At 37.2% G+C, this 25,005-nt stretch overlaps 1 protein-coding gene across 1 annotated transcript; it reads right to left on the minus strand.

Moving 5' to 3' along the window:
- Positions 1-1,876: 1,876 nt before the first annotated feature.
- On the minus strand, positions 1,877-24,329 carry LOC121408508. Its single transcript, XM_041599991.1, has 23 exons — positions 24,049-24,329; positions 18,412-18,701; positions 17,634-17,771; positions 17,045-17,211; positions 16,278-16,482; positions 15,225-15,406; positions 14,514-14,834; positions 14,012-14,192; positions 13,462-13,565; positions 12,647-12,850; positions 12,002-12,223; positions 11,082-11,325; positions 10,550-10,753; positions 9,858-10,153; positions 9,392-9,637; positions 8,905-9,153; positions 7,804-7,984; positions 7,156-7,308; positions 6,786-6,992; positions 6,030-6,236; positions 5,388-5,626; positions 4,028-5,048; positions 1,877-3,123 (listed from the first exon to the last, which is right to left on the minus strand). Exons 1-23 carry the CDS (start codon positions 24,072-24,074, stop codon positions 3,089-3,091), a joined length of 5,322 nt encoding a protein of 1,773 aa, XP_041455925.1. The 5' UTR covers positions 24,075-24,329; the 3' UTR covers positions 1,877-3,088.
- Positions 24,330-25,005: the final 676 nt, after the last annotated feature.

The following is a 25,005-nucleotide window of genomic DNA, read 5'->3' on the forward strand; positions in this document are numbered from 1 at the left end:
CCACTAGCGTATCTACAGGGGGAGGGGCAGGGGGCAGTTTGCCCCCTAACGAGCCACAACCAATGCAAAGGACGTATCCCTGCCCCTGACGAGCTTTGAAGACCTTTATTGCCCCCCTGACGCTTGAATACCTTTTGTATTGTCAATTTTTTTCTGGTACGAAATCCTTTATTTGTGATTGAAGACCTTTTTTTTTTGCTTGTCAAATTTTTGGCGGACGTTTTTGCCCCCCCCCCTGTGGAAAATCCTAGGTACACCACTGCCCAGCCCTTAAAGATCAAAAAGGGGCCAGGGAAGAGAAAATAAAGAAAACTTCTGTATGTGCTGTAAGATTATTTTTTATGAAAATTTTCTTTCATGATTCAGTAATCACCTTTAGAAATAATTATGTTACTAAGTCAGTCGTATCCAATAAATCGACTTTTCCGGATAAAGTAATAAATTGATTTGAAAAAAAAATGCTAATGATACCCTGGTGTCACCCCTGTGGTACTAATAAATACCTATTATTTTGCTTATTTTCATAATACATGATTCAGAAAAACTATCTTAGTGAAATAAAATTTCAGGGAGAACTTTTGCATTAGCTTAAAGAACTATCATTCAATTTCAAATCACGAGATTTTCCTTACTTTTTTTCAAATATTTTATGAACTTTTTAAGATCCAATTTTTTCTTGATGAAAATTTGGAAACGACAGGCCTAATTAATAGACTGTAAAAACGCTGTTTAAAATTTCAAGCACGTTATTAAAGCCCATCACTCTAAAAAATACTGTTTAAACATTTTTAAACAAGTTATTTCAAAAGTTTAAACAATTACAAAAAAGGTGTAAGCAAGAGTGACAGGCATAAACAACGTGATATTTTTTTTAATTGTATATCTGTTTTGTATCTGTTTTAGTTTCTTTCGTTTTCTCTCTTTCTCCCTCTCCCTTCCTTCCTCACTCTCATAGGCGGCGGAACCGGGTGGTGCTAGTACCTCCCCTATTTTTTTTTTTTTGGGGGGGGGGACGATCCACCCCTAGATTTTTTTGTTGATAACCCTTTTTTTTTTGGTTGTCAATTTTTTTCCTGCGTCCCCCTCTAATTTTGGGTTGATAACTTTTTTTTGCTCGTCAAAATTTTTTGTTGGCACCCCCCTTAAAATGTTTGGCTTCCGCCGCCAATACACACTCTTCCTTCATCTCTCCTCCATCTTTGTCCTTTTCTCTCCCTCTCCATTTCCCATCCTCTTTTCCTCCCCTTATCTTGTCCTATACTTTTCTTTACCCATCGCCCTGTCTGACCACTCTTCTACTTACATACTTTTTTCTGTTTTCCATCAATGGATATACATATTGTTCTATCTGTTTTATAAGGAGCTTTCATAAGTCGGATAATTCTCCAAAATGAAATTGACAATTGAATCATATGCGCACACGTCAATTCTGATGTTCAACCGCGCTGCATCGGTCCTTCAGTTTCCGAGATTGCTTTCTCAACTAGCGTTGAGCTGAAAACGACAACTTGACTTTCAACTTGAAATTCAACACGCATTCTTTTCAGCACGTCAATAAATAATAGTGTATGAATAAATAATAGTGTATGTAGAAATTCTTGAATTAATTTTTTTTCTCGAAGGAATTATTCTACTTTTAACCGTCAGAGATGCACCGATCGTCCAAAAACAAAGCTCCTTATAACTTCCATCACTTCAAGGCAAGGGGTGTTTCACAAAGACAACGGTAGAAGGGTTGATCCCATGAGGTTGATCTGACCAACCGCACGCAGTGATGCCTTAGACTTGACACTTTGTAAAACTCCCCGATTTATCATTATATTATGAAAATACAGACCAAGGAAATAAATAGCAATAGACTAAATAGTTGTATAAGTAAAGAACAGCCTTCCACCAAATTTATTACATTACACAAAAATATGTTACAATACCCATCGCACAATGATACGCATATTTATATAAAACATAAGAAATCACAATAAAAAAAAGTGATTTGAAAGACTTCTATCTCCTCTTACTTATACTTATAACGCTTTCTTTCACAGCCAAAGAAATCAATTATTTCATAAAACAAGGAATATATTTTGTGCCAAATGTATGATTGAATTGTTAATAGAAAAAGATAAATGCAATGATGACAAATGAAATATATGATATAGTAGGTTAATACTAAAACGCAAAATCTAAAACGTACTCTCCTTGAAAATGAATGTAGTTTACCATTATTTTTTTCTATACAGCATTTTCATTATTTTATTTCATTTTATGGAAAAGTTAAACACGAAGCATGGTAAATATATTTTTAAATAAATCCCTTCAAATTTCAAGTATATGTATACTATAAACAATGTTCAAATCCTTTATTGTACAGATTTTTTTCATCAATTACACGAAGTAATTACACTTTTATTACCTTCACCTTACGGCATATTTTCGTAGATTTGTTTTCAATGAATCAAGCGCTATTCTGTAAATTTAAACACGCTATCTTTCATGTACATGGAACTCTTAATTGATTGATATTGTTAGTATAAACAAAAATAGAAAACAGATAAGTATAAATTAGAAGATGTTATTCAATGTTGCACATGTAAAACTTTATTAATTCATTTAACTAAATGAAACCTTTTTTAAAAGACGAATATCGATTACTCGGTTAAGAGTTATTTTTCAAAACAGTACTTTTAAGGACATGGTGATAATGTGTACTGAACATCGCATATATACTGACTTTTTGTTCTGTCTTGATTCAAAGATTAATTTCACTCTAGTACATTGTTAAACTTTATTTAGCATAAAAGTATAATCACCACTTATTACATTATCAATTTACTTATAATTCTTGTGATGAAATAATCGACACAACTCAATTTCGTAATTTCAATACACAATATGCAAAAGGAATTGAGGCAACATTTCTTGGATATATAGTATGTGCTTATGATATCTTATTCAATAGTAAGAATAGTAGAAGGCGCAAAGAAGCAGGAGTGCTTTGGAAAGATAAATACTGTGGTTGATAGAGAGGGGGAACTCGGAAATGTAGTGAGAAAGCCCTTCAAAGAGAGTGCAGAAGGGTTGCAGTTGCCTAGAGTGGGGTCTGGTCATCAGATTCGTTCATTCCTGTAGATGAATAAAATATATGAAAATTACGTTAACTTAGTTCTAAATAAACTTTATTGCAGGTCAATGAATGAAAATGTAATATATACACAATTACTGAATGAAATATGCATAGTTTACTGTTTTATGAGTGATAGACGCTTGTCGTGTATTCATTATAAGAGTCATTTATGCTAATGATGTTTAATTTAGCACTTTTGAATATCTTATTGATATCACGTGCATGTTTTCTTTACATCATTAACAATTGTACGTTTCCTGAGGAAAGATACACCGTACTATGGCTCTTCTCGAACAAATTTGAATTTAAAACTGTCTTTAGGTATTCTGGACACCAATGTATAGACTGCAACCCTACCATTGATAGCAACTACCGTTGTAATTATATTAATTTTACCTTTAAACTATTGACAATTGAATTCTGCAGTCCTAAGTTTTGTTCAGAGGCCACTCGGATTCAGTTGGCAATTGGTTAACTAAAGGATGATTTATAGGATATAACCTGTGTTGCGCGCATGACTGGAATATGGAAACCAATTCTAAAGCTGAGGTCAGAATACGCGGTCGAGAATAAGATCAACGATACATAACCAAGGAAAGTTAACATGAATGCTAATGGACCCAGGTAAACAGAGGACAATCCACAAAATATGAATTGGAAAGCTGTATACCCAGTTGTTGTGTGTCCGGACAGGTTGTGCATCCGGACAATCAATTTTATAACGTCATTTGGAAAAATTTACAAGGGAAGTTTTATCAATTTTAGTACAAAATGTCAGGAAATATTATAGAGAACAAAAAAGAAGATGATTACAACTATTGAATTCGTATTTTTAGTGTAATTCAAGACAAAAAAGAAGGTTTCAAAAATATAAAGTGTCCGGACACCGGACCCCAATCCTACCTTTGTTCTCAAAGCCTGACTTTTCTTTGTAGGTCTCGGTGACATCTGATGCCTCAGACATGTCATCTTCATCCCCATTGAAGAAAATCATCATCTTGGGTACGATGTTGCAGAGGAAGATGGCAGTAGCATCAACAGTGATTCCGATGAGAATGGCTGGTGTCTGGTAGTTCTTCTGAGGGAGGAGAGTGTAGCAACAGGCCCAAGCCACAAGGAAACAGATACTGAGGAGACTGGTCAGGAGGTGGAATTTGTTCTCCTTCTTAGCCATTCCTCGGAGACGGTTGGACGAGAAGAATGACATGACAAAGGTCGTCAAGACGAGGATGTATACGTATATCATCGAAACGATGATGCTGGTATTGTCATGGTTACATGTCTGACCCATGAATACATCACACCCAAATCGGTTAACTTCATAGGTTGCATCAACGGCAGGAGCATCGAGTATCAGCCATTCAGTCACAAGGATGACTTCGGCACCAAGCAACACACAGAACAGAACAATGTGCATGGGAAAGCTGTTAAGGATGGACTTGGTGGCGCTGTCGTTACGAGCATGGAAGCTGGCGCAAATTGTCTTGGTAACTAGGACAGCGTAGACAACAGAGTATGAAAAACTGGTCATCCAACGTTGGATACCGCACGCGGATCCAACAGGGGACACCATGTACCAGATATTGTTAAGGTACATGAGGATGATTCCTATGGCCAACATGGACATCAGGAATGGATTAGAACTCTTGATCAAAGCTGAGTCACGTCGCCCAACGAGGACAACGATAGTAGCCAAACAAAGGAATCCGACAATAGCAGTTACAATCAACAAGATGATGCTCCAGGACTCCATGTTAGTATTCCATGCCCATCCAGAAGGTTGGTCTTCTGGTACGCTTGTAGGACATTCAGCAAGAACAGAAGGGCATTCAGCTGGAGCACTGATGGGTTGATTAGCGGCTTCATTGTAGAGGTAGGTCATATCATCTTCAATGGTCAGCTCTCCACTTATCCACTCACCAATCTGAAATAAAACACACAACATAAATTCGCGATTCTTAAATCCCTACAAACGCGATAGAATCGTTTCTATAAGGTACATGTGATTTAAGTCACCTCCTGCTTAAATATATAGTGTATCAATTTTATATTAAAAAAAAGAAATTTAACCTTACATTAAATTTATTATCAAGAACTGTGCTCTAATTCCTTACTTCAAACACCAAATGAAACAAACTTTGTTGTTTGGGTGATTTTTATATGACATCAATGATAATTATATTAGAGTGTAATGTGACGTTTGACTTTTTCTCGACATTTATCGAAATAAACTTGCTTTAATAAAAAAATATTTTATTCTTACCGTTTCGAACCGTCCAGAAGACCCTTCGCCCTGAAAATTGATGATAGAATACTCAGCTGGACCCTGACGGTTTTCAAACCAGAAAGGACGTCGTCCTGCCCCTTCGAAAACATACACATCCTTGACGGCATACAGCAGTTCGTGCCAGGATGCATCGAAAAACTCAGGGCAAAGGGGAACGGAGACGTTAGGTCGGTTGTGGTAGTCGGACCGTTTGTACACATGACCAACAAAAGCTTCTGTTAAGGGTGGAAGCCGAAATTATGACAGTTAGATGGTCATAAAGATACTAAAAGTGTTTCCATACAGAACTCTGAAGCGTTTGAAGGTCGAGCCATTGTTTAGAGACAATAGCTCACCTATTCAGACCTTTTATCAAACGTCCCGGTGCCATTGACACACATGGACATTGTCTAGATCATTACGAAACTAAATGGTATTTCTCATTTACCCAAGGAGGTAGACGTTTTCATTCCATCTATCACTTGTCCTACACACACCCTGCAGCCAAAATAAATACTTGATCAACCTCTTTTGCTTTCATCTTGGAAATCCCCAGTGTTGATTTTTGTGGTTTTAACAATGCACTTCTAAAAATATTTCAAATCATAAAGATCATTTCCCGCCATTAGAGATGCCTACCGTTTCCACATAGAATCTGAATCTTGTTGTGAATGGCCTGTGCGAGAACATGAACCGCGTTGATTAGAGTTGGAGCATATGGAGGAATCACACCACGTTTCCCGAGGTCGACAGATTCGATGCATTCTGAAGAAGTGCAGCCATTGGTCAATTCATCAGTGACGTAATTACGAAGCCAGTGGTTTTCATTTGTCTCTTTGACCAGGTCTGAATCGGAATGAATTGATTTAGAATTAAAAAGATTTCTTTCATAGCATTTAGAAAAGTTAGATATTTAAGGTGATGAGACTAGAGCGTATCTTGTATTTTTCACAACTAACACAATTAGGCGACCGATTCGACATCCATTTATATGCCACGAACAAGGACGACCCTTGTAATATACATATACCTTCAGAGAAATAGCCATGCATTCTTACATCAATCATGAACTGTTTGTTAGCTAGTTTCTAGCTCGGAGTGCGCTTAAATTTCTGTAGGGGGACACACCACAATGATTTTCTCTTTAAAAGCATATGCAATCATATCAATTGCAACTTCTTATAAATTATACCAGTGATGATAAGCGAGTATTTTCAGGAGTTCCAATCATACTAGGATTCAGAGTTTGGTGGTAAGGAATAGCACAATTATTTTCTTTGAAATGTCCTGAGAGATATGAAATTGTAAATGTCTTACATCCAACAAACACTAGAGTTAAAAAAAGCAAAAATATGTCGTTGATAGATGATCCTGATAAAACACAATGACATTTACCTAGATTAGAAAGATGTTCTTTCAGCGGGCTGTAATCAACTATGTAGTTGGTGACAACTATGGCACCACGGGCGACCCTTTCTAGTCCAGCTGTGACGTCAACATCAGGATCAGTGAACCACTTATCAGAACCCACCCACGTGATCTTATCACTAGGTCCCTGTGAAGATTCCATCTCAGCAGTCAGGAGGTTTCGGGCATCAGTACCTGGAGATGAAAGATTAAAGAAAAAAGACGGTGGTATTATCACCCAAAAGCAATATCCTACACTCCAAATTTAATTTAATTTGATTATTTATTTAGTTTCCTACACAAAATGAAATATTGTGATATTTTGTTGAACTATACGAAAATTTGAAATCTAACGTACTTTCGACGAAAGCGACGACGACGGTGATTCCATAATCCCTGATCGTCTGGACGATGTCGTTATGGACACGCTGTGGTGAGTCTAGATCAATGCCAATACTATCACGAACACAGATACCACTAGCTCTTGCAGCCTTGTTGAAAGAATCATTGCCTGTGAGTAGAAATAGTATGTAGTGTGTTTTAAGTAATTGAAGGAGAGTCAAAACTGGACTTTAATTAATCTAAATAATGATCTTGCACCCGTAAACCATAAATTGATATTGTGTTTTGATTACTAAGCATTACATATATTTTTGTACATAGTAGATGTTATTATATCAATCATAGTTTGGAATAATTTATTATAAAAAATCAATCAATTGGGCAAAATAATACCTTTTGTTGTTATAAATAGGGTTTCTTGTGTATACATTAATAATTTTCATCACACATGAAGTAAATAATGGCCGAAGCAACAGGTCAAGGCTTATGGAAACCGACTTATTTGTAACAACGATTTCAAAAATGAGAATTCACAGTATTTCTGAGTTTCCCGTATCAAAATCCCTTTCGAGTATTGCTAGGAGTTCTTGTTCTAGATTATTAAGTAGGCGATACAATTTCAGAGTCTAATTTAAAGAATATTGGAAATATCATTTGGTCAAACCTGCATGGCCGTAGTAGGAATGTGAATAGATAAAGATCACGTGATGCCATCCCTTATATTTTAGTATGTCCACGACCGCCAGGGCTTCGTTATCGTAAGCTGGCGCAGTGCTGAGAAGAGATGATGCCGGATATGGTCCCTCGTCGCTGAACACAGAAGGACTAGCTGGCGTAAAACCAATCTAGTGATTGAAAGCCAACAGCAATTAAAAGTCAATGAAGCGGGTTATACAGAGATTAATCATCGATATTCTTTCATTATCCCCCTAACGTTCTGAAATTGAGCATCCACCTTTCTTTCTTTGAAATAACATCGGCAAAAGTTAACGATTCAGTAAATGGAAGGAGGGTTTATGTAACAACTTATGAAATTGAATAAACCTTTAAAGGACATGTACAAGGTCAGGGGCAGCACACGGGGGAGGGGGGTGGGGGCAGGGACCTACTACCCATATGATTTTTCACTAGTGAAACATACTGGGAAAGAGAAAAAAAGAGGGAGAAACGGGAAGAAAGAAGGAAAGTGGGGTCTGGGCCGATACCCAGACAGGCCTAATTCAGTTTTGAAAAAGGGACATCTTAAGCTCGTCTTGTCGAGCCCCCCCCCCCCCTCCCACCCATCCCTTCATCTAACAGTACATCCTAGAACCGACCCTCCCTAAGGGAGATATCGAAACATAAAAGATTTGCAGTGGAAACGGAGTAATGAAATTTTCATCTACCCCCGCCAGAATGGAGTAACTTTAACAATCAACATGACGCATCGAAGCACTTACTATCGAAATAAAGAAATCAGATATTCCCAATAGTGACGGAGTGATAAAATCTTCTTCTACCCCTGTGGCAATTGAGTAACTTTAACAGTAAACATGATCCACGGAATTACTTACTGTCGGAATATAGAAAGGTAAAGAAACGTCGCCCTTAGATTACTCCCCTGTCAAAATATCCGGCTGCCGCCTCTATACCTAAGGTAGAAAGCTGTAATTCCTTATCGAAAGACTTAAATATTTTACATTAGTGACGGAGTGATAAAATCTTCTTCTACCCCTGTGGCAATGGAGTAACTTTAACAATAAACATGATCCAAGGAAGTACTTACTGTTGGAATATAGAAAGGTGAAGTGACGTCACTAGCCACGTGACCTTGTAGATACTCTCTTACTGGACCAAGAACACCCATCATGGGTCCAGTAGGGGGCAAGTTGGACGCTGTTCGACCTATCAAGGATGTGAGCTGGCGAGCAGTTACCAAGAACTGTCCACATGAGTCTACCACTGTCAGACCAAGTTTAAGATCCGGAAGAATGAGGGTGCTATTGTTGATTTCTTCCAAGGCATGTTTGATGATCTGTGTATGATATCGATTTTATTGTGATGTTATTTTAATGCATTGTTTAATACGTATTCTAAGAAGATTTAAAACAATGAAATGGCAAACAAGGCAATAGAGTTATTAAAACAAAGGAAGCTAATTGTTTTTTTTTCTTCTCACGAGTCAGACAATATTTCAACTGCAAATTTCAAAGAATCGTTAATTTCATATATATAAACACACACATACCTAAATATTAAGACTTGATTCTCACCTCAATTGCCATAGTTTCTTGCGGACGTGTCGCTCCGCATGTCAGATTAGCGCCATCACCCTCCTCACTCAACCAAAGAACAGCCGTAATGTCAAAGTCTCCTGGAATACGAAGATATGTCCCACCACGCTCTGTGGTGTCGGAGCATTCGTAACAAGCTCCTCGGCACGTCGACTCTTTACCGCTGCCAACAGCAAATCGGTTGTCGACTGTAACAAGTCCGGTGTCATCTTCAAAAGTAGCGAGCTACGTATTAAAATGGTAAGATATTATGCTATTGATCATAGGATGCGTAATGAAATGAATGAGGCAAACATCTTGGGGTGAATGGATTTTCAAAAAGATTCTGCGAGCGATATTTTAAAAAAGCTTGCAATCATTTTGTAGTCAACAAGACGGTCAAGATAATGCCCCAAAACCTACCATTGAAAATTTATTGAAAGTATTTTACTTAACCAATGCTTACCACTTTATTGACCAAATAATGATCCAGAGCCAATATGTTGAAAGCACTTGGTGCATTGCCATTCTCGTCAAAGGAAACTTGGGCCATACTGCCAGATCTGCTCAAGAAACTGACTTGTCGGATGTACCTAGCCCATTCCAGAGGTGATGTGGTAAGCATATTATCACAAATCCCGGCTGAGTGTGGTCCAGGGCATTTGTTACGATGGAGGTTGGTGAGGGCGTGAGCGTAGACGTAAACTGCGTTAATGACACCTTCTGCGGTGTAAACATCTCTTCGTGTAAGGGATTCTCGACCTGGACAGAAATTAAATGGTAGTTCATTCAGAAAAAGAACAAGCTTAAAGACTTTGAAATTTTCCTTCTCATGCCGACATTAGGTGTTCTTCGATAATGAAAGGATTGGGTGAGGGTTTTGTATCGATATACCTTGAAACATTTGGAATGATTTACTTTTTGCTTCATATTTTGTCTCTGATTTGGGACATTCAGTATTGTTTGAGACAATAGGTCCTTCGTTTTACCTTGAGTAGAATATAGATTTCCGCTTCTTTTCACACTGGTCATTTTTGTTTTTGCTCATTTCATTTTGATCATAATCATGACATGTAAACCGACAGCTGCTCATTAGAATAGTGTGACTCAAACTACACTGGAACCAAGATAACCTTGATGGGGGAAATGCCAGCGTACCTGAGCACGGAGTGGTGAATAATTGAGGCATGTCTGCTCCGCCCAGCTGACATTGGAACTTATTCATCCAGTATTCAGCAAACCATGTGTTGTGAACTGAATCAGCAAAGAGTCCTCCTTCCATTGTTGATTGGGGTGTCAAAGAAATAAAGTGATCAACAAAATCGTCTACAGGAGTCGACTTACGCCTCAGAGTAATGGAATCTAAACACAAAGGGAAAATGTACACAGAAAAGTTATAACTAAGAATCATGCATGAAAACATTTTTTTTCTCATGCTTCATAATTATCTGTTCCTAGTTTAATCACGTTCTAGAAAGAATGAACTTTATTTCTTTACCCAACATAAGGTAAAACATGTAGTTTCTAAACTAAAATGATGTGAAAGTATCCTTGGTTGATATTTGAGTTCAAGTTAGCAGGTTTTCCTTTGAGTGAATTTTCACTCAGAAATGAAAATTATATCAGGTTGAAGCACTAAAAAATCTAAAAGTCAGGGTGTTTCGTTATTTTTAATGCTATTTTTACATACCGGTATGAATAACTCTGTTCGAACTCTCAAGGTAGTTGGTATCCGCAGTGAAAGCATAAATCATCTGCAGGAACTCTCCAGGAAGATCACGTCGCTCCAAGGCACTGAACAGGAACTGCGTTTCATCATTATTCGCAAAGGTGATGACGACGTCGGCGGAAGGCTTGGCGAGAAGGCGATCGGCGACCCCGTTGAAGTCGGTGATTGGCTCAAATGTGATGGTTTGAGCAACGCAGATACCATTCTAGAAGGATCAACATCAAATGGTATACATATATTTTTTTTCCTCTCTGTTTTGAGGGGTCTTATTTGGTTATATGAAGGAGTAAATCTAGTTTAATTTATTTACAATAAAATTGGAAATGCTTCATGACAATGAAATTAACCGTAATCAAACCCATGGCTTAATGTAACCACGTCAGTGGTGTGCACAAGGCCGGAAAGCTAAGCCCATGGGCTGAATGCTCAAAGAAAAGGACGAGGATTAGAGGTCTGAAGTTCAAGGTCAATGCGCCCTGGGGCAAGGACAAAGCCGTATTGTCTACAGTTGTCTACAACGAGAGGACAGGGCTCCAGGATTACAGCACTAGAAATTATTTTCTTTTCAATAGAATAGTAAAATCTATTGACATATTGTTACCTTATTATTTGAAGTATTCAATGGCCTCATCCGGTCTCGCTACAAGGACCTAACATGTGGCCTAAGGCCCAAGGTAAAGGGCGTTAGAACTCCACTTTCGAGGTCAAGGTCACACAAAAAATCAGAAAATTAGATATCGACGTTTAATGACGTTTTACACCGAGTTCTACTTCAATTCAATGGTAAAAATAACCATTACGCAGCAGGTCTGAGCGTCATTCAGCTATCGATTTTTGCGATGTTACTGCGGCACAAGGAATGACAGTATCACTCAACTTACTTTCTTGGCTTCTTCAATGAAATTCGCTGCAGTGGTGTTGTAGATTCCATCACGGGACTGCGTAACTTGAACGTAGGTGAGATCGTGCTCTTTGAGGAACGCCACTATAGCTGTGACCATCGAACAGCTTGGTGCTACCAAGCGCGAGAAATAAGGATATTCTGCTTTGTTGCTAAGAGCTGGTAATCTGGCTGAGTCGCTTACTTGTGGAACACCAAGAGGCTGTAGAAAATAATAAGATATCAAGGAAACGGTTAGTCGTACTAAAGAATGAACATAATGTAGCAAATGTAGCATGACTGTTATAAAACCTGTTGCTAATTTCTGATATTGTAAATTTTGAAATGTATTAAGTAAAACTAACAAATGATAAACTCCATGACTTATACATGACAGGAAAGTCTGTTCTAAAGGCCAAGACTTGATATGATAGTGGTGAACTTGTATTCCCAAATTCAAATATACAAATCAGGTTAAACAATCTCCACAGATGCTGTAATTAATCAGTTTTCTCCAACTATCAGTAGGCCTATGTAGAAGTTTTCATTGTCAATGTAAATTTAAAGGCAGAAGTTGTACAGTAAATTAAAATTCCTTCTCCTTTCGTATCTCCACGATTTATTATATCAAGCAAGATTCCGATACCTGTAAAACCTGATCTATCTCGACTGTTTCAGCGTCATCGACACGGCTGATGACGCCGGCCATATATTCATTCCTCATTTTCTCCTCGTTGACGTAACGCCCGAAGGCCTGGTTGGGCTGGCGAGTGAAATGCCTCACAAAGTCGTATGTTACCGATGCTGCGTGGTCGGGTGAGCTGCATGATTCACCAAGCATTGGTCTTAGCTGAAACAAATATGATGTAAATATTGACATCGGTAGACATCATTCTTTCATTCACTTTGAACTTTGCATAAAACACCTGACTATATATATGTATATATATATATGTATATATATATATATATATATATATATATATATATATATATATATATATATATATATATATATATATATATATATATATATAAAGTTTCCTTAAATCATTAAGAAAAATATAAGACCGAGAAAGAAATAGGAACCAGAATATAGGAACATCATGGTTGCGTGGGAAATAGATGAAGGTGATTTAATCTGTGAGATATTAGATGTGTTGTGTGGTATAAAAGGAAAGTAGAGAACAATGAAACAAGGAGAAAATTACAATCGAAAACACTTGGGACTAAAATTATTCATGCATCATCTACAATTCAAAATAATTTGGCTGTTTATGGATATAAACTTTTTTAACGAAATTTTGGTTTACTGGTGACCTGGACGGGATGCCAGAATGATAATGTGGGACTCGATGTGTTTTTTAATGATCATGGGCACTAAGGCAGGACCAAAGTCATTAGGCAATAATGATTTTACATCTATGTGATCTATGCATAAGAGATTGTGTTGATATTCACCTGCATGCCTGGTAAGAGGGAGGAGTCTTTATTGACTTGATCCATGGCCCAAAGCATAGCCTCGGCTTGATCAATACCCGGATGGTGGCTCAAAGTGGAGCAGTCTGTAACCAAGGTAACATGAGAACATTAAGGTAGGTGGAAGGGAGACGGGGAAGGAGGTGTAGGGGGGGAAGGAGGTGTAGGGTGGAAAGGCAGAGGGGAGAGATGAGGGAACAGGAGTATAATTTATCATGAATCACGATCATGATAGTTTGTTACGTATCACTTTACGCCAGGATAACAGACGCAGTCAGGAAATGCAGATCCCTGATAAAATCTCAATCCTCAACACTAAGATACATTCGTCATAAATGTGATTATTCAAATATGACAACAGTTTTTTAAACCAAGATATCCATCGTCAAAGTCGCTGTGAGACGAATGGAAACTGATTTTGAGTCATGGTCACTCACTGGAGAAAATGTATATACATGCGCGGTGAACATCATAAGTTAAGCGACAAAATCTTCAACAACGATTGGAAATGTCTAAACCATTAGTAACATACCCGGCTCATGAACAGGAAACATTCCGGCTAGATTGAGAATGTCATAGTGATCATATACCACAGTACACGATGGTCTGCTACATGACGACGTAGGTGGTGTGTTCGTTACTCCACTCTGAAGGTAGAACTTGATTTCGTTTCCAGAGACCATCAACGTGTTTGACCCAGCCCATTGACCAACCTTTTGCACACAAAAAATAAAAATTATGTCTTTCAATATTACCTCAAGACAGCCCTTCATGGACTAAACAAGATTATTGAAGATTTACATTTGTATAGAAAACATGTTTATAAAAATGAAGTCCAGTTCAATGCCGACAAGAAATACAGAGAACGGAATGCCCCTTTCAATAATAATGATACTGACAATAAAACTGTTCAACATTGCTTTCTTTTAGGCTCGATTGACCGTATACCATGCAGCCAAGATATCTGACCAGTCAATACGTTGTCCTCACCCCCACGTACATCAGTATTAAAAACAATCATATTTTCATGATACCTTTTTAACCGTCAGGGTGGAGCCCTCAAGCTGTAGTTGCCTAATCTCAAAGGTGGGAACGGCTGGATCCCCGTTCTCATCAAACGCTATCCTTCTTCCAGAGACACCGGTAAAATCTGCCGTCTTGACGTACATCTCCACGAATTCACCCGACCCCATCATCTTCATGACGTCACAGATACCAGGAGTGGAGGATCCGCACTTGTCCGAATGCGCTCTTCGGAGGGCATCCACGTAGACATGGGTGGCATCAATGGCAGATGGCACATAGGTTGCCGGCTTGTTGTAATTGATTGTTATGTTGTTCAACATCATGTAATTCTAAGAAATGAAGAAATACATTTATAATCACAAGATTTGAAGTTTCTATTAATCAACATTTTTTCAGAAACACTTTAACAGGTCAAAAAGATATGTACCCCTAAATCTTCGAAATTAGCCGATTGAATACATTGGCATTGTTGGAAAATATCTAGAAGATGATCAGTTTCAAAGTAATTTCTAGATTTAATGATTGATTATATAAATTATCTTAAGTAATTAATTTTAATATAATATCGATGTTATCTATATATTGATCTAGACAAAATACAGCCGATTTCATGAAATGTTTTTTTTAAGACATTAATATAGAAAATGTTGTAGAGCTGGTGTCTACATTTTAAACGATACAAAATAAGTTTGACTCAATTCCGCAGAGGTTATATCTACCTGGACATCGGTATTGTAGAATTCTCCTGCTGCGATGCTGAAGAAACCCTTAGCCGACAACATATCAACAGGGATGTCATAGTCACAACCAACTATCTGAAGATCCAAAGCAGCGCCACCTCGTGACTGGATGGATGTCTGAAGATTGAACAGGTCCGAAGACGATCCCCAGAATGCAACAACTGCGAAATACAAAAAGAGAATAAAAACAATGTACTTAAATTGAAATATTCGCAAACTGATCTTACGACGAGTCTGTGTACTGTAAGGCGATGATTAAAGACTTCTTGAAAACATCTTATTTTGTCCGAAACAATTGATTTTCTAAAATCAGTCTGCATTACTGCTTGAAAAAAAAAGATTGTCGATAATAACTTTCCTCTACCCGTCAATGATCAATACGTGGTGTTGTTAGATAATATTACCATTTCATTACCCTTTTTTACCTTATCGTCAACACTATGGTAACAATGTGGCTATACGATTCATCTGAAATTTAGAAAACCGATTATATGCAGGGACCAAATTAGAAAATGATTCATCAAACAGTGGCACAATGAGCAAAATATTTGAGGAGGGCAAATTCAGGCGTTTCGTGCAAAATTTATTTTTGAAAAGTAGTGAGCGGAGCGATCGCGAGCAAATATTCAAAATAATACAATTTTGGGATAGATTTCGACATATTTTACTCATAAAAAAATCGTATTATATTTTACCCCTCTCTATTTCCTTTTCCTTTTCCCTTTTTTTTCCTTGGTCGTGTTTTGTTTTATTTATTTATCTATCGTTATAAAAAAAATTTGGGGGTGGGGAAAAGCGCCCCAAATCCCCCTCCCATCTGTACACCACTGCCATCAAGCAAAGTAATCAGTCATCAGTATGTCAATATCAAACTCCCAATAGAACCGGCCGAGAGTGGTGCAATTTTTATTTTTGTCATAACTCATATATACCAACTTGATAGTCATTCACTTGCATTCATTGTATAATGATCTATTCAAACCGAAATAGAGAAGAGATCAAAGAGGGAGTAAAAGTATTTTCGGGGAAAACCTTTTGCATCTTGATTCGCGATGAGCTGTGAAACGACGAGGTTATAATCAGCGCTACTTGACGGAATGGTTATCGATGTAGCCAGGGCAACACGACCTTTCGCTGCTTCCTTGAACGCTTCTGCGCCTGTCATTCCGTATGACCCTTCACTGTAGACCAGATGGACGTAGGACCAGCCAAAGTTGTCGAAGAAATCCACCATTGCCTGTGGATGATATCAACAAAACATATGTATACTGTACGTAGTCCATATAGAATGACATCCAATACCATTATGTGTGAATATAATAATAATATTGCAAATAGCAATACCCCCTCTATCCGCCCAACACACTATATAGCAAACAAAGCGAACGAGCAATTCCAGTAACAATTAAATTATTTTTTTTATAGATACAGGCCATGCATGCACCTTGACCATCACCGTTAGTATTTTGGACTTTGGAAGGATAGAAGAGGCTGGGAATAAGAAATATTCCACTTTGTTTATTGAAATAATTTGAATCTGAATCCAAAGGCCACAGAGCAAAATGAGAGACTGTATTAAATAAATGAAATAAATTCGGTTTTGGTCTTAAATCACAATTCAGATAGCCTTCTTTGCCTTCAACACCCAGTATGGGTTTAAGGAAATGATTCAAATCGCCTTGTCTTATTGATAGCTATTGACACTTAATGGGATACGAAGGCGATCCAAGCACCAACACTAAACGGTCAACATCGAATTTCTTCAGATAAGAGGAAAACAGCATCCCCTGCGGACCTACCTGTGCTTGGACACGATCAGATGGGACAGTCCGAAAGAACAACCCATGTTCCGTTTTATCACTGAGTGAAGGGGAGGTTGCAGAATGGCTGATCGTCGGAACCTCAGCACTGGACAGTATCGGGGAAACTGCCAGAGCCTCGCCACTTGTGTAGGGGCCAATCATGCCTGTGGTTTAAAGAATCGTTTGTTGAAAAAATGTTTAAGATAATACATTTTATACATGAACAAATTCAAGGGTGTAATTAATATCAACCTGGTATATTTTTAAAAGGAAAAATTCGTAAATATAAATAGGGAATTAATCGAATTGACAGTTTCGTCGTTGTTATAACACAATTAACGGCAGCCTCTAGAGGCAGCCTTGCTTTTGAGACAACTGGAAAATATCATAAAATATAATTACAAAGCTTCGTGATCGATGAAAATATCATTGACAATGAATTATTTTAGACTTTTGCAGCGATTTGAAAACTAGAATTAGGGGTTAGAGGCCTTGTATTCGATTCTCTTTGTCATGGAGCGGTTACAATTCCCGTCGGCTAATATAATGTAATATAGCCCAGGTTTATTTATTCATTCATACTCACCTGGCCTGAAGGGAGGGTTAAGGCATGGAAATATCCCTTGAGCTGTGGTATTGACTTGGTCCACGATCTCGGATGCGTAGTATGTGACGTCAGCGACGGCTCGGTCAGTGATTTTACATGATTCATAACGCTCCAAACCTGAAAAGAAACCCACCCAGAGTATGCTTGTCAATTACCTAAACAATTTAAACAAGATAACACCTTTGATATGAATAATGGTATACGTTGGTGTTTGATTTAATATCGTAATGCCTTTTCCGGTCGTTCTCTTATTGTCTTTAGGTCTATATGATACATATTTTCCTACCTTTTTGTTCGTTTTACTTTTTTCATCGATTCTACGCTTCTATGTCTAGTGCTGTATGGCTTATTATGATAAATCAATTTCAGCTTGTTTTGTAATTCAATAATTAAGTCTTTGTGACTCAGAGTTTAATCAATCTGTTTATTTGCAACCATCGTTTTTTTATTAATTGATATCGTGCTAGCATGGTGTAGCATGTTTTAGAGACTGATATACCCTAAAAACAAAGTGCTTAAAAATTCGGTACTAAATTGTGCTGACTCAGCACTTCTAGCAGGCCTCGTGCTGTTCTTAGCACCTGAAGTGCTGAAAATAGCATCAGGAGTGAATTTACTATAGGAGCTCCTGAAGTGATAGATTTAACATTTAACTGCTAAGAGTGTACAAAGCCTTATATAACCTTATTATTCTTCCATCGACTTCATATAAGTCAAGGATGCTTTTTAAAAAGTTATTATCCATAACGTTTCCTACCGATGTGGAAATTTGGTGCTTGCATCCCTGGTGGTGGGGCTGCAAGTGCTGCCTGAACCGCTTGGTATATCTCCTGATGTTTCATTGGTAGAGAACATGTACTCCCATCGGAAGAAGCGTAGAAACTCTGCATAACGCCTATTATGACGTCAGCATCCGATGCCCAATACTCGTCGACAACCCGCTCTCGGCATTGCTGCGCGTAGGTGGCAGACGCCAAGGCGAACAACGATATGAATAGGAGGTTCGTTTTGATCTTCATGATGATCCGAGAGTCTAAGCAGCTCCAACTATAAAAAAAAGGAATGAACAATTCATCTTCATTATCAAGTTTGTATCATTCGGGAGTGATATCGAGGAACCAGAGTCGTCACACTAAGGCTATCTGTACAGGAATGTGTATTTCATAGTTTCATAGTCAGCAGCGTATTAAACCATAATCATTAAGATCATGCATTCCTACTAAATGGGCATCTTTAATATTAAGATCTTCATAGAGAATTTCTCTGTATTTCCTGTAGAAGCGTGTATTGAAAATTGCTTAATTGTGGGGACAGGATGAATATCGGTGACAGTCCATGGGGCAATAATTTGGTAATAGTAACAGAAATGCCGTGGCATCAGATGAATTATCATTGACATCAATACCCCATATAATTGACATTGGGTATATTCTGCGTGTTTTTTAATAGTTTCTATGTGAAGGTAGTCTAATATTCCCTGAAAATGTGAATATGTAAGGTCAGATATTATTATAGTGAAAGTTTAATATCTGAAAGGGGGTGAAAATTCAGTGCTTGATTTGAAAAATGTAAATATGATAATAAACAAGCATGCATAATGCTGACGATTAAATTGACCGAAATGGTTTGAAACTGAGAAAGTGATAGCATTTCTTAATCTTGCGTATTTTCACAAAATAAATGGTTTTATGCGCACAAGGGTGGTATGCAAATTAGGGAAGCAATTGCGGTATATACTAACTATTTCTTCTGATATTTTTCCGAATGAAATATAACATTAAAATTGTTTCTTCTCTGCAATATAGTTTCACTTCATGTTGATCATGAAGAATCGCTATTATCATAACTTCTGATTGAATCAGGAGTTTCTTTGTAAATAAACCCCCAACTTATATATTTTATGTCATAACTCTCAAATTAACAGTCAACGGCTTTACAGTACATATGGATAAAAAGTTTACCTTTTGAAAAAGTCCCCATAATTGAAAAAGAAAATACATGGGGATAATTTTTCACATAATATTATTAGGCATTTGTCTCATCTTCCAGATGAAAGTATAATTTTTGACAGAATCTTACACTTCAGTGAACACGTATTCGATTTTGTAAAGCTTGCTGAAATCGGTTTTCGCAGAAATTATGATTTTCACACTGTATCGATGGGAATACATGTACTTTTATCTTTTGTGGCCACTTTCGTTAAATGAAAATAAATTACATTACACCTTTTTATTATAACCTTTCTACCCGAAAAATCATTTTAAGCCTATAGGAAAAAAAATGTTTTGGTTGTTTGTTCTAGCTGAATAGGAGGATATGAAATGATGCAAATTGTAATTTAAAGGGGGTTCATATTTCATACTTCTTGTCATCTTGTTTCTTCTCCAGGTATGTCAAGGAATAACAGAAAAAAACCCAACGCTATTATTTCATGCGAATCACTGCTACATGTAGAACAGATAATCATCGCAATGGTGTAGGTGTGTATGGGCGGGGAAGGAGGGGGAGTGGTGTTGTTGGTTAGTTTGTTTTATTCACGATTAAAAATACATGAAATGTATTAAACAAAATATACATTACATGATCAAATTATTATATGGAACAATGTTTAAGGCTAATACAAAATATGGAAATCATATCGCAGAGATAAACCCGTATCAGATTGAACAGCCATTCTGTTCTTCCCCAGGGTCCCTATTCCCTAAAGAATCAACACTACAATATAAAATGAAATTACAAAAAATTTTATAACAATATACGAAAAACGTAAAAGATTTTATGAAAGAACTTCTGCACCCCCTCCTTCACCCATCTAGTCAGTCCTTAACATTAAACAATCTTTACATTGTTCCGGTTATTTAAAAGACTTCTCTTTTATGCTGTTGAAAAGTTGTTTGGATGTTAAGAGGTAGATTGTTATACAATTTTTCACAACGATACTGAAATGTTTGCATTTTCATTATTAGATTTCGGCAAGACAACTTGGGAGGGGGACGCAATGGCGCTCGAGGGGTATTTTGGCCACGGTAAAAAGTTAGAAAGGAAACAGATAATTCTCTTCAAATTACCCTCTTTAGCTTAAGGCGCTCTTTGTGATTAACGTTCGCTTTTATTCATATAAATATTTACAAGTAATGCGCAAATCCTCTTTTCTGAACTTTCAAAAGTAAGTGGTGCTCACACAAGCAGAAAGATTTTTCGATTATTATATTGTCTTTCACTAAAAGAGACATATTCCTAAATTTAAATGTATAAAAAGCTTTAGGATGTCAGAAATATATCGTTTTATATGATTTTTGAAAGAGTGAGTTTCTTTTTGATATACTCACACTACCTGCATCGGAGTGTATAAATAATTGGTAAAATTTGAATGAAACCTTTAACTGTCTTTTTTTTCATTCATGATTTTGAAGAATTTTCCGTCAAAAGCATTATTGTTGGACGGGTTTCAAGCACGTGGAATTAAGAAGTGAGAGATTTAAGCGTCATGATGAAATTGCCCCCCCCCCAATAAAAAAAAATGAGAGAGAGAGAGAGAGTAGGGCAAAAAGAAGGCTGCTTTTGATGGGCAGTCTGCGTAATTGTTAAAAGAGGGTACGGTAAAATACTCGGGATATATTGGTCATCGAGAAGAATTATAAAAACCGAGAGTTGTGTAACAGCGTGAACTTCAATTAAAAACGAGATACATCACGAAGAGAGACCGTGGACATCGATCGTTATTTCGGATGGGGAGAGGGGCGAAAGTGAATAAAATGTTTAAAGATAAATTCCAGTTTTGGTAACGATCTCAAAATGACTTTTGACAGAATCTAATATAATGACCACCCAAGTGTCTGTTTGTATAAATAAAAAATATGTGCCAAAGGATTCTGGAAGAAATTGTGTAATTGCTGAGAAATAAGCAAAATAAGCATGGATTCGGTCACTTCCGTCGGGTCTTTATTCCAGCAATATTAATACATTGTCCCACGTGTGCCTATCTGTGTTGGTGATCTCCACTGTGAACAATTTTCTGCGTAGATTTCAAGATTTCACAAAGTTCAGTTTATGTAACTGTACCAGATCTAAATCCTCGATGATATTCTGACAATTAAGCCTGGTTTTACAGACTTTCGCATGAAATAAGTGTTTACTGCAACTACTGGAATTTCTCTTTAAAAAAAAAAAATTAAAATGTTTGATGCGCTCTATTCCTAACGTAATACAGAATTTCACGCGCAAAGCGCCCCGAAAAATGGACGGCTTTATACATGTATGTTCGATAGGTCTATAATTTAAGCCAATTTTAATGTTTTTGTTGTGCTCTCCAATGCTGTTTTATATTTTTATCAAGTTGTCAAAATGTGAGGACAATTCGATGTCTCCCATATTTTCATAGGGGTCGAACGCCCCCCACCCCATCGACTCCTCTGAGAGAGTGTGTGTGAGTTTGTGTGTGCGTGTGTGAGTGGTGAAAGAGAGAGCAGGGAAGTGTGGTAAAATTTCTTTAATCAGAGAAAAGAGTCTGCTAAAAAAAGCAAATGCGAGAACTTAATATTCTCCGAATCTGTTCAATTTGTTTTGGTCTACAAACAACATAAACCCGACAATTGAGCACAAAGCCACTTACTTCTAAACCTCTTTCTATCTGAAATTGACACCTAAGGGAAAAGAAAATGTCGGTGGGATTACAAGATAATAGTCACAAAACGTTTATCAGGGCTGTGAGAGAAAAGTTCTATGGATAATAAGTGGTCAATTTCCTCTAACAGCCTAGAAAATTATGAATAAAAGAAGTGATGAATAGATTTCAGGAACACAAGTGGGCTCAATTGCCAATTGCTGCTTTCTTCCGCACCGTCCCGCACTCAGCTTGTGCCAGCAATCCAAATTTGCATAACAAGGGATAGGCAGGATGACGTAAACATTTCTTTTGACCAATCGCATCAACTCGAATGGATAAGTGACGCTTTGTGAGTCGATACCGAGTTCTGACTGGTGCGAGGAATAGCTAATCGCAAGCGAGCACCGGCTCTTTTGCACCCGACTCCTAACCACGTCGGTAATATGCCTTCATGAAAACGCGCTACTCGTTTTGTTTAATTCAGGGTCTGAATTTGTATTTTTTCTTTTTTTTGCAGAAAGATTACATATGTTTCTAACAGATCAGTGTCGTGTTTAGAAAGAAAAATCGAGGTTGTTTTGGCCAGGGATTACGACTGCTATTCAGTGATCGTTCGCTCAATTAAATTGACTAATACGAACATTTCTAGGTAAAGGATATCACGACAGGGGCTGCGGATCAAATTGAGAGTGAGGGGTGGGGAGGGTGCATGCTGACGGTCACTTTCATGCATGTTTGTGTAAATGGATACTGGAAATTTGGGGCTTAACCCCTGAGCACCCCGACTCTTTTCAGGTTCAGATGTTAAAATCAGAAACATTAAACGACATAAAAATGACATTTTTCTTGTTTTGGAGGTTAAGATCTCCATCCCAGCTCCGTCTCCCATCTTTCTCTCTCTTTCAATCTCTCTCCTCTGTTTCTCTATGATGTATGCTTCATCTGCTCATAAATCAATGACCCGTATTCTGATAGCAGGTTTAACTTAAACTCAGGTTTAAAGTTGTTTAAATATGGAAAGCTAAAAGTATCAAAACTTTTATTCAGTTGTATGTTTCTTATGTTTACTGTGCTCTTTCCTGATTCATCGAAGGTGAAGACAATCATCTATTTATACTTCCTAGACAATTTATCAATGATTTGAGAGCCAAATGAGCTGAGGTATGATATCTCTACTGTTAGTGATTTATGTAACAATTGGCTATCCATACTTAAACCACAACTTTAAACCTGAGTTTAAGTTAAACATGATATCAATTACTCTATTTATTTGATACGTGTCATGTCATGGAGTGATATTAAACAAAACAAAACAATAATTGAATTATAATGTAATACAACCATCACTAATAAATCATAAAGCATTTTTAAAATCTAATCAAATAAGTACCAAAAAGTAAGAGTATGATAATAATCGATCCGATATTATGTTATGATTCTTCTCAAAATCACATATTACCTTTTTATCACAATAAAAAGCAAGAATAAGGTTCAAGTACAGTCATGTTTAATTTTATACAGCCTCGTCTACCCCAAGAACCAAATGCCGATCATTAAGAGTTGAACTGGATTATTTAAAATTTTAACAACACTGTTAGTCTTTTATATGCCCCTGAAGTATTGTCAATGGAATGTATAGTATTTTTGTATGTTAATTCAACTTTTATTGAGGTTTTAAATCCCTTAAAGCAAACCAAGCTGTATAAAGTGTTGCTACTTTTTACTTCAATAGCTCAAGACTATATAGGTTAGAAATTACAAAAATCATATATATTATGATTCACTCACATTCTATAGGAGCGCATCAAGATCATGGAAAACCAAAGATGTTCCTTTCTCTCTATCTCTCTGACCCAAACAATTACTTCGTTCACCGCGTGTCGATTGAGGTTTCAAAGATTGTTTTCAGTGGGAAATCTCAAGAAGAAATTGTGGACGAACTAAGCCGTGATGATCTGACCCAAAACCACCAAGTACCAAGTCTGCTAGAATCATGAGACGACCATCTCCATCAAGTAGGGACGGAGAAATCTCAAGATGCTTTCCAACGGAATGCAAGCGTACTGAGATTAAGAGTTTGAAACTTCAACTTTAAGAGTGAGAAGGCGTGGCTTAAGTTTTACGTCGTTTGCCTTCTGGATTATCATTGGCCATCTGTAATGATCAGTCACGGTTAACTTGAAACTCTGCGCACATCATTCTTTTGAGTTTGCTTAGTATTTCCGAATTGACCTACCACAAAAGACTGCATGCAGTTGAGTCCTTATTCGGTGGCAATTTCATTGTGAGATAAAACCGAGTAATTAAATATTGAATACATATTAATATGTTGGCCAAGGGTAGGATTCGAATTATGATAGTAGGAGAAAATGAAAATAGTTTAGCCCTTATAATTCGATTGTTTACAATTGCTGGAATGCAAGGTAAAATTTTGACGAAATGTTCACTAAAATTATGAAGTACTTTAATCGCATTCCTGCATGGGAACGATGGGGGTTGGGATGGGGTGGATGGGAGACCTCTCTCTTTCGGGAAATTAGTTTCATCACCCCTGCCCCGAATTAATTTGACTTGTGTGTAATTGGGGCAATGAAGTAAAGGAAATTGTTCCTTATACAATGACTCATCGTTTGCATAAATGATAAATCTGAAATCATCTCAGAAATGCATTAAGTAAAGGAGGAAAATCTGGTACGAGTGTAAGAAAAGCCCAAGTCCAGGACTTGGACATTTCTTGCATTCATA

Source organism: Lytechinus variegatus, chromosome 2 (genome assembly GCF_018143015.1).
Source record: "Lytechinus variegatus isolate NC3 chromosome 2, Lvar_3.0, whole genome shotgun sequence".
Taxonomy (NCBI): Eukaryota; Metazoa; Echinodermata; class Echinoidea; order Temnopleuroida; family Toxopneustidae; genus Lytechinus; species Lytechinus variegatus.

Excerpts from the sequence above, each read along its gene's own strand:
- LOC121408508 (XM_041599991.1), bottom strand. The coding sequence starts at position 24,074 with ATGATCTTGATGCGCTCCTATAGAAT. Across the intron at positions 10,754-11,081 it reads GAACAGAGTTATTCATACCG|ATTCCATTACTCTGAGGCGT; the intron begins GTATGTAAAAAT and ends CTTTGTGTTTAG. Across the intron at positions 5,627-6,029 it reads TCAGATTCTATGTGGAAACG|AAGCTTTTGTTGGTCATGTG; the intron begins GTAGGCATCTCT and ends CACCCTTAACAG.